Genomic DNA, 10,663 nt, shown 5'->3' with positions numbered 1-10,663 from the left:
AGAACCTTTCGGCTCAACCATACCTTGTAAAGAAGAGCTTATGGGGCAAGCACAAAACACAGACACAATGAAATAATTAAGTAACAAAAACAGCATTTCACCTCTGCTTTACTTTTTTCATTCCTGACAAACTGGGCTCTCATTTTGGGACAAGAGAAAGACCATCAATTCCTTGTCATCCACAATGCCCTCTAATGCAATTCTGCCCCATGCTAATGTAAGATCAACCTGAAGTTAACTGTGGATCCAACTACCTAAAACATCCTGGGTGTGACTGGGGAGGGGCGCTGTGGAGTCCATTTTCATGTCTCTGCTGTTTTCTAAGGCAGAGCATTGCAGTGCAGTAATGAAGCCTTTTTTTGTCACTGTCACACTGAGGGAAAGGGAGGAAAGGCAATGGCATTTTTATTTGGCAGCCATGTGGCAGACTGAGGCAGGCAAGTGGTGGTTTGTTGTATTTATGTTGGTTTGACAACCTTTGTTATTGTTTTTATGTTGTTTCTTTTTTACTGTTGTATCAAAACCCAGAGATGGCAGGTAAAAAACGAAGGTGTGTTGTGGAAGTATGATGTTTCCTGAATAAACATGAGTTGCAACTGACTGACTGAGAAATCTTTATTATGTATAACTACATATAAAAACACATGCACCAACTGTAGTATAAAGATTTCAGCTTTATATAAATTGTCTTTACTCGTGAATAGAATTGCTTCTTATTTAAAACCTCACAGCACTACACTAGATGTTTGTATAAACATATTTTTGGGGTATTTATACAATTATACTCTTCATATTATCAGGCACAATATGTTTCTCTATATGCAGTCTAGACTAGGGGGCCCAACCCATGTTCCTCAAAGGCCACTGTCCTGCTTTTTTTCCAACTATCCCTGCCCTATTCCTATATGAATCATCATCATCATCATCATCATCATCATCATCCTCGTCTTCTTCTTCTGCTTCTTCAATGACAATTACCGCCACCAACCGGTAAGGACCGTGGATCCCGAGGGGATTACCGGAAACAGGTATGTTCAGTCACTCCCAGGCTGGAAGATACCATCTCAAACGTGGGGGGTTGAGCAAAGGGAATTGGTATCTTCCAGGTTCTGATTGGCTGAATGATGTTTGCGTCACAGTCTTCAAAAGAAGTGCGTGTTTTCAAAAGAAGTACGTGACTTCCATTGCTTCTCCAACATGGTCGCGGTGATATGTCGCTGTATTGGACAGCTCAACAAATTATGGAGAAAGTCAGTTCCCCTCGGTATGTTTCCCTTTACCTTAACCACATTATTGCTGATGTCAGTGGTAAATAAGCGCCTGTACCATAAAACCATTTGAAAAGCTCCTTATCTTGCACAACTTGCCTAAAAATAACTTTTTTTTAAGTTGTTTTAAGTATCTGGATAGTTACCAGAGCATCTGTTTGTAAACAGGAAACAGGAATTGGTAACATTTAATTCGGCTCACTTAGTTTTCCCAAATGTGAACAAATAAAGGGCAATAAAAATGGACTTAAATTGGCTAAATGGCTAAAAGCTTAGCTAACAGTTGTTAAAAACAGACAAAACCACGACATAAGCATAAAAGTTTCGACGGAAGGGTTTGTTACTGGAAATATAGAGCCATGCCACCTGCTGAAGTTGCTGACTTCTTATTGGTTTTGTAGGATTTTATTGTGGAGCAGCTACAGTTTACTGCAGAGGTAACATACACTTCATTTACCGAGTGTTTTTGTCAGTGCTGCAGGAATAAAACACACTTAACTTTACGACAGTTTAGCTGAAGTTCTGATTTCCAGACATTGATAAGTCACATCTTTTACCTTTACTGTTGCTGCATCACAGGATCTGATCATATTTGTCATTGGAGGATACGGTGCATCTGGACTGTATGTAAATTTGATCCACTGCTGTGAAGGTGCAGGTTATAAAATAATTTAAGAATGATGCATTTTGACACCTGCTGCGAGGTTGCTTGTGGAAAAAATTTGCAAAATATATGTGTTCCTGATCAAATCTGGCACATTAATTGAATAAAGCATCTACTGAGTGTTATTGTGTTCCCTAGTTGTGAGGGTTACACACTCTCATCCTCACTGAGGTCCAGCAGTAAAACTGCTGCAAGGTCCCATGTGCAGAGTTTGCAATGACTAAATATCTCTTATCAGGATAATCATGTCAGATGGAAGAGCTGAAGTGAATTGCAGACTTAGTCTGGACAGGCAGCTGGTGTGTGTGGTGGTTTCATGTTAGTGTTGCAGTGTATAAAATAAGAAAGTGTATCTCACCTTAATTAGAAACTGTTGCTGGAGAAGAAGATGTACATTAGCCGTTACTGTGCAGTCCTTTCTTTTCTTAAATAAGAAATATCTCAAACTTTGTGCAGGTATTTAATGATTAGATAATAGTCAATGTTTTTAACATTTATGTGGTATATTGTGGTTTTATCTGTGTTGATATCGGGCAGAAAGGCAGAGCATTTATCAACTGAAAATGCCCCTCTTATCAGCCATTAATGTGGAGAAGTGCTGCCTTACCTCAGCCCAGTGTGGAGGCATGAAGGGGATGTGCCTTCTAGTTCACCTCAGGAAGTGGTGGACTCAAATCTGTAATCTGTGGGTGTGTGCGGCTGAGAGAGACAATAGGAAAAGTATATGGTGCGTGTCTGATGGTCAGGATGCATTATATTGGAACGCCCTGAGACATGCTGCAGATACAAACAAGACTAAAGAAAGTTTCCAAACACTTATATCCAATTTGTGTGAAGAGTCACTGAAGTTGGGAATGAGGAATGTCTTTTGTTTCTGTTCTGTTTAAAATGAGTTCAATGTTGGTGCTTTTGGCTAAGTTATATTATATCACTAACTGTATTACTAGCCAGCTAACACTGGAGGGCAGCATTGTATTTCCATTTGTGGTACATATATCAGTATTGTATCCATATTTGGGTTAGGCTACAAATGCTTTAGCATGGTTAACACATTTTCCCTGATTTTATCCTTTCACTACTCTTGATATTGATAAAGTTTTTATTCCTGGTGTTGTTTCTGTCCCACTGTACTTATAATGTGGATATTTAAAAAGACAGTGAAATAAAGCACAAAGCTTAGTCAGATTGGTTCAGAAAAAGAAAGTTATTATTTAAGGCACACCTTTATCACGTTTCAGTACAATAACAACACAGTGACAACTGATGGACAATAAAACCTTAATAGGGATGAAACTGACAAATGTGGAATAATTTTCCATTTTAGTCCCTCAGTTTTTGGAAGAGTCAGCTCTGCCACATCAGATGATAACCAGTCTTTAACTTGATGCTATAAATCCAACCCACGTCATACTCAAGCTACATATATATGAACAAATTAAGAAAATAATTAAAATTTTTTTTTTTTTTTTTTTTACCCTGGGGCCTCCCATAGTCAGTCCATCTGTTTAACTATCCCACTATATCTTACAGCTTTTGAAGGAACTCGTCGTTGGATCTGTAAAATTACATCAATGACAACAACAACTGCAACAACACAAAAGTAAGTCAAAACATTGTACCAATTTGCCATAGAAAAGTGCGAATGGTTTTGAGGTGACTATGTTTTAAATGTAATTATGTGTATTATAGACTTGAATGGATTGGGTCATATTGCACGTAGGTAAGATCAAGGATCAATAGAATAACTAGGCATTAGTATAAATCACACTTACTACTTGTGAAAAAGCTCAGGCTTTTACTTCCTACATGTATCATTTAGGAGAACCTGCTGTGTATGGTATAAGGCGTCCATTGTGAATTTCAGAGGCAAGTGTATGTTCTTAGATGTGGTTCTAGCAAAGTCGAAGTAAACGAGGGGTATTGCCTTGCTTGGTATTTACAGTATTTGTTTATGTCGTTGTTTTCCTGTTAACGATATGAAAAATTGGAAACCTGTATTAAGCTATTTCTGCCAGTGTTTATCCATCTGGTGCTGAGTTTTAGGTTACTGCTGGGTACCATACCACGAAAAATGTTGCTGCAGAAATGTGTTCTTCTTCTGTGGGAGGAATTAGTTCCAACACAAATGTACAGCCTTATCTGGTGGCACATACATAATCGAGGGAATTCATTAAACATTTGACGAAATGAATTTCAGTCTCGAAGGAAACTGAAAAATGAATCTCATATGGGAGTCTTGATGCTTGTCTAAAAAACAGTGTTAAAGGAACAAGTATTCACTCACAGTTTAAGATTTTTTGTCTCTCTGTGCTACAGTTCATGAAGAAGCATGTGCAAAGCAAGGTTCATTGCAGAACATATAACATCTACCACCTAAATTTTCATAGTCATAAATATTTGAAGATCCAGCTGGTCATTTGCAGATTAAGGCAAAGGTTATTCCAAATTATCCCAATTTGAAAGGATCTTAAAATCTGACAGAAACCTTTCATCAGACTTTGTGATTTTCTACTTTCTGTTCCTGAAGCTTTCAATCACATTTGCCTGCAGTCATATAAACTTCCAAGGTCCAAGAATAGACCTTCAAGCATAAATGTTAAACCGCAGTTTAAGTAACTTAAACTATACAGGAGTAAAGAAATCCTGCAATCATGTTTTGCCTTTATCTGCAACTGATGGAGCTGGATTAATATACCAAATGTTGCAATCCTACCATCATTAGCTTGTTTAGCAAAGCTAAGCAAAATGACCACTGCAACCATGTGTCTGCTATTATGACAGAGTGAACCATTCACGCTCGAGCATGCCCTGCTCAAATCTCAAATCACATAGCTCTCATTGAACAAGGTCACCCACCCAAGTGCTTGATTTTTTTAATATATGTGAAGCCTATTTAAATTTATTGAGAACTATTGTTTAGTTTAAATAACACTAACCAGAAAATGCCTCGCTGAGATGAAAAATCTGAGTGGCCTGCCTGGGACTGCAACAGCACACAGCTTTCAGCCACAAGAGACCACATGAGACTTTATTTCCTGTTGGCATTGTCTCCTTTTTAGCAGGGAAGTGACCTCCTTTGCATTTCAGCACCCTGTCCAGAGTAGATGTTGAGCAGACCTTAAAGCACCAGAGTGAGGGGGTGTGACACTAGTGACACTCTGCTGAGAGTCGAGTCTTTTGATGACAGAAAAGCCTGGCTCTGACATGGCTGCTGCCCCGGGAGCCCATTTCACTCCTGCAAATCTGGAGCTCTTTTTTTCTTTTTTAAAGTGAACATGGATGCACACGTTTATACAGTGCTGCATTCATATCTGTATTGCCCAAATAGTTGTGCAGAAACATTGAAGGGTGGAAGTGAGTGCCGGTGCTGATAGAACAATAGGTGTCTGGTTGTGAATTGCTGATGTGCAAGCTGTAGGCAGGTGCACGTGATAAGGGAGCAGAGCTCCAACCTATCCTGATAAGTAGGCAGCTGGCTGAACATTGTTATTCTGTCCGTCCTCTATTGCCTTGTTCTTCTCACTTATTGACAGCTCAGAAGTCTCAGAGTCCACCGCTGCTTTCTTTGACCTGTTGAGTAAAGAACATCTCTTATTATTATTGAATAGATGCCAGTGCCCAAAGAAAACATAACAAAATTATTATATAAGCAATAGAAAAGAAGTTAAACTCAAATAAAATTCCTTATAGTTCACGTTTGTATTCATATTTTTCGATAATTTGGGTTGTGTACTGACGTAATGGCAAAACTGACAAATAATATCTTAAGGTCTTTGTCATTTATACAATAACAGATAATTTCCCTTTGTGAATGACAAATACAGACTAGACATGGGTGCAGGACACACATGCTAGTTGAGCATTTGCTGTGTAGACTGGCCCACATGACGGCGACATGCCCTCATTCATTTTGGCTTGGTGTGTCTCTGCCCACAGATTTATAAAGCATGACAATCTGATCCTGTGTCATGTAGCTCAAGGTTTTAGTTTCCTCAAAGCATTTTATACCTCTTTGCTCTTTGTTACTACTCTTGGTGAAGGCTTAAATCGATAAAGTACTTAGATTAAAAACGGCTATAAATTTGACCTGACTGCAGTAGCATCATTTTCAGTTATTATGAAAGATTTTTTTAAACATCATTTGTTCTGGTCCTATTATTTGGGACCAGAACATTATTTGGTAAAGAACACGTCAGCAGATCAACTGTGTAAGTTAACCTTGGTTAACAAGGTCGACAGTGTATTTTAACTTTTAGACTTTTAACTCATATACAGTATTGAGTCAATATGGGGGACACTTTCTTTACTTGCTATGTTTCTGCCTTAATCACACACCCACATACATGGACCAGATCCTCTGCCACAAATAGCCACATTGCTGTCCTTTCACACCATCCCACATGCTTTCACCAGCCAGAAAGGAAACTTTTCCCTTTAAGGCTCTGCCTGACTACAGCCTACAACCTACAGAATATTTTGTTAACCATAAATCTAGTCAACCAAACCGTGTATTTATTAAAGTGTGTATACTATTTGATTAGAGCAAAAAAAAATTAAGTTTTGAAAGTGAAACCTTATTTGCCAAACATTACAGTTTGTTTCTGCCATGGTAATTATTTCACAAAAGGTGTAAAATATTGGCTATGGCCAACGTGTAAGGCAGGTAGTGGAGGTTCCTCACCTTTCTCTGTTAAAGACAATGAAGTCTCTCTGGACATTATCCAGTCGTTGCTGCAACTGACCATTCTGTAAGAGAGACGAACACAAACCATCAGCAACTCAACAATCACTGATTGACCTGACCTGACTTTAGAGGACACTTGTGCTCTGATGTCTCCACCTGCTCCATGTGCTAATACATATTTGACCTACTTAATCATGTTTTTTAACATCCGGCTCTGTCATGCCAGGTGTCCTCCCACTACTGTAGTGCATTCTCATTCTTCCAAGGAGACAATGAGGAGAGAGATCATAGAGCTGTATCATCATTATAACATTGTACTCTGTGTGTGTGTGTGCGTGTGTGTGTGTGTGTGTGTGTGTGTGTGGTGGGGGGGGGGTACACAAGAACAGCAAAGTGAGAAAGTGAACTCAACACTAGCCACTTGAATACCTTGAAATATCTTCACTTTTCAAAAAGCCAACTACTAAATTAAAGCAGGTAGTGAGAAAGAAACATCCAGGTTTTTCTGATCTCCAAGTCCAATATCACTCTGCTATTACCTTTATCTCCACTGTCTCCTGAGGGAAATAACTGGCTCTTTAACAGCTAAATGCTCCACAAAGTTCACCAGCTATTTAACGGCCTGTCTGCTGTTTGGTACTGAGCAGGTGATGTACAGTGGGTCTTTGGAGCTGAAAACAACCGAGAATTAAACCTGAAACTTGTTACAAAGCTCTGTAAGTCTAAGGGGAGGTGCAGACAGTCTGAAGCAGCCATAGTGCTTTATCTACCAGACAGTGCCCTAATTGAAAGTGGTCATTGCCGTACTTTTTGCTCTTTTATGGTCAAAGTTTTCTAAACTGGCCTGGAATTCAATTCTAAATATAATTTCAGTTTTAACTTTAAAACATTTTGGCTACTCCTTACAGCATCAAAATGGTGTGTGAAGACTTGGTCTTAGGCTCATTATTAGAGTTAGGTTGAGGTTAGGGTAAGAGGAATTTGCAGTATGTCAATGAGTATCCTCACAACTATAGAGAGAATAGTGTGTGCAATGGGAGAGCACTAGTTTGTCCTCACAGCACGAGTCCAGATTTATTCTGCATGTTATCAGTGATTTAATTGAACTAATTCCATGCTACATCTTGAGCGTAGCAGTGACAAGGAGGCAGAGAGATAAAAGAGACTGGAAAATGGCTGAGGAAGTGTCTGTGTAGCATACGGGGGGAACATCAGAGAAATACGTAGACCGTATTGTGGAAGGAACCTGAAAAAGAAGGCATTAGGGCAACTAGCTTTCTTCATTCAATATTGATTTGCTATGCTTCACAAATGCTCCTTCTCTTTCTCTCACACATCAAGCACTTTGTTTCTGCCTTAGTCTCTCTCTTACATGGATCCATCTCAAGTGGCCCCATAAGTCCTTTGTAAATGGATATGGTGAAGTATTTCATAAACACAAATTGATATTTATAGACCGTAAATTGTTTTCTCTCTACCAGAGCTACAAAACATGACTCCCTAAAATGACTGACAGATTCAGCCCATTAGGCCTAAGTAAATCACTCTGACAATTATTAGGGCACCTTAAAACAAGATGGAGATAATTGAAAGTGGGTGTAAATGACTTTAACAAGAGATTGATTTCCTGAATCAAATCTTTAATTACACAGATACAAAAATGACAGTAAGCTAAGACACCCAGAGACTGATTAAAAAACACTGCAGTGCTCTAAAGTGGGAGTTAAAGTGAGAGGTAAACCGGACTTAAATGTCTTACAGTAATCACTGGTCTCTTCATGAAAGTATAGCAAATGTTAACTAGTACTATTTACTACTGACGCTCACTGACCTGCATGAAACCTCTCAATGAATGCATGACATCCTGAATCTTTCTTTAATATTATTATTTCATCAGGAGACTTTGTCTGAATGGGTCCAGGGAAGAGGAATGTTGTCTGGCTGCACATATCAGTGATATATACAACACAAAGCCAGCTCTCCACAAGCAGCTGTCAGCTTTTATAAAACATGGCACACATTGGGCCCACTCTGGCTTGTTATTGCAGGCTAGCTCTAGAGTCTAGACAGACCCCTTTCTTCACTTCTATGAGAAAAATGTCCCACAAACCGATTTATTATGCTGATAACTGGGACATTATGATGGTTGCCCGTGTGTGTGTGTGAGCATTAAGATTCCAGTGGTGTGGCACAATATTTCAGTGAACAGTGTCTCAGTGGAAAAATCTAAAGATGCAAAATTGGACAGAAGCCTAGAATTCAGTGTGGCACTCCACTGTACCGATAATTGACTCCTCTACTGTAAATATATTTCTCCTGATAAACCTGAACACAAAGCTGCATTACTAAAATCTTCCTAGTGACAGCAAAGTGCTAAACACTGACATATGTCTTTACTGTAGGAATAATGATTTTACCATTTACTCTATCTCTAATGCACCCAAATATATATGTGACTGATTTTCAATACAGGATAGGTAGCAATTAGGTTTCCATACAGATTTAACCATATTTTGAGAGAAGCGGAAAGAAACAGTAAATTAGTTTGCATTTCCATCCATGCATGTGTGTATTAACATTAGGAGTTGGTATATAGAGATCAGCTAGAGGCGCTTATTCTCCAGCAGGGTGCCATTATACAAGACGACATAATTAACATTTTGAGTGCCAGTCAAACGAAGGGCCAAACCTTTAATGGTGAAAAACAACATACAGAACATGGTGGAAATATAGCAGCTATGTTTAAGTATTAAAAGCACTGCCATTGGCTGTAGCTGCCTAAAGGCTAAATGCAGGTGTGTAATGTACAGTATGTTTCTGTCATGTCTGAATGGACTGGGGGAGCAAACCAACCTTTCAGTGCTTTCCTTTCTGTTTGGTATAAACACACTCCGGAAAACAGCTGATTTATGTGAACAAAGTGAACGACTGGAAATAAAATTTAAAGCTACAGCAGGTGATTCTTTGCCTTCCCCATAAACACAGCAGTCAGGGGACACATTTATTCTGATCTCTAAAATGTGTTCTCTTCCTTAACGGCACTCCAGACACATTTAAACAACAAACTAAGAACCAACTTGTCACCTGTGAGTGGGCCAAGTGGTCAGCTTTCTTTAATGAATAATGATGAGCACTGAGGGAGGGACACCTGTATCAGAACCATTTGTACGGTCCACAGAGGACAGATAATCCGATCTAAACTTGAGTAAAATGTATATTGAAACTTACTGTCACTGTCGCAAAAAATAATAATGATAAAATTGTCTGATCTATAAAAGTGATCAAACTCAAACCTGCTACATATTTTGAAGTGGTAGCGGTCTCATTTTGGAACAAACCTATTTTATTCCTTTTAATTTGTAATTGTTGGGTTTAATATTTCTTAGATGAAAGCCTTACCTGTGGGGACCCATCGGATCCCTGGTCCCTGGTCTTTCTAGCTAGCCTTTTCTTCTTCTTGTGAAGTGGTTTTGACTCTAGGATCATTTCCTCCAGCTCAAATGTCGGGTCACAATTTAATCTCCGCCTCTGTAGAGACACAGAAACACATAGTAGACGCACGTATTAAAAAACTTAAGATCTCGGTAATTTTAAGGGCTTCTAGTTTTAGTGTTATAGCGCTGTGCACAAAACATGCTTAAGTATGTTTCTCTGTCAGAGTCAAAAAAAAAAAAAAAACCCAATCGTGGCTTTAATGGCAACATACAATTAGAGACAAAGCAGACTGAATGTGAGGAGGCTCAGAAACAAAACATAAGGGTCCTCCCCTCATATTCAAACATAAACAGTCAGTAGGGGACTAAAAAAAGAGGATGAGTCTATAATTAGACAGACAGACGCTGTCAATTCCCTATTGATCGTCTGTGTTTTTCCTCTGCTGTGCCAGCCTGGCTGCTGAGCACACCTGCTGCTCTGAGGTCACTCTCGACTTTTAGTGGAATTAAATAAAGTCGTTTAGTCATCTGTTCACTTGCAGCTGTAATTATTCAGCATTTATGCAGCTCTGGCACCATTATCTGACAGTTCCTGTCATCTTGCTGCTTCATT

General features: G+C 39.0%; 2 protein-coding genes across 3 annotated transcripts in view; one reads left to right on the top strand and one right to left on the bottom strand.

Annotated features, from left to right (window-relative positions):
* The first annotated feature begins 1,203 nt into the window (after positions 1–1,203).
* The window catches only part of cytl1 (cytokine like 1), a 54,910-nt gene continuing 45,450 nt past the window's right edge, over positions 1,204–10,663 (top strand). For both annotated transcript variants that reach the window (XM_026329159.1, XM_026329158.1), the window contains exons 1-2: positions 1,204–1,264; positions 3,463–3,532. The gene's annotated coding sequence lies outside the window, so the exon portion shown is untranslated. The remainder of the gene's footprint in view (positions 1,265–3,462; positions 3,533–10,663) is intronic.
* Positions 3,403–10,663, bottom strand: part of stk32a (serine/threonine kinase 32A) — a 47,809-nt gene continuing 40,548 nt past the window's right edge. Inside the window, exons 11-13 of the mRNA XM_026329157.2 lie at positions 10,016–10,144; positions 6,614–6,678; positions 3,403–5,502 (exon numbers count right to left, since the gene is read on the bottom strand). Of these exons, the coding sequence (XP_026184942.1) occupies positions 5,385–5,502; positions 6,614–6,678; positions 10,016–10,144 (312 nt within the window). The 3' untranslated portion in view covers positions 3,403–5,384. The remainder of the gene's footprint in view (positions 5,503–6,613; positions 6,679–10,015; positions 10,145–10,663) is intronic.

This window comes from Mastacembelus armatus, chromosome 14 (assembly GCF_900324485.2).
Source record: "Mastacembelus armatus chromosome 14, fMasArm1.2, whole genome shotgun sequence".
Lineage (NCBI taxonomy): Eukaryota > Metazoa > Chordata > Actinopteri > Synbranchiformes > Mastacembelidae > Mastacembelus > Mastacembelus armatus.
Note: the sequence above shows the minus strand (reverse complement) of the source record. Positions and strands in the feature narration are given on the sequence as shown.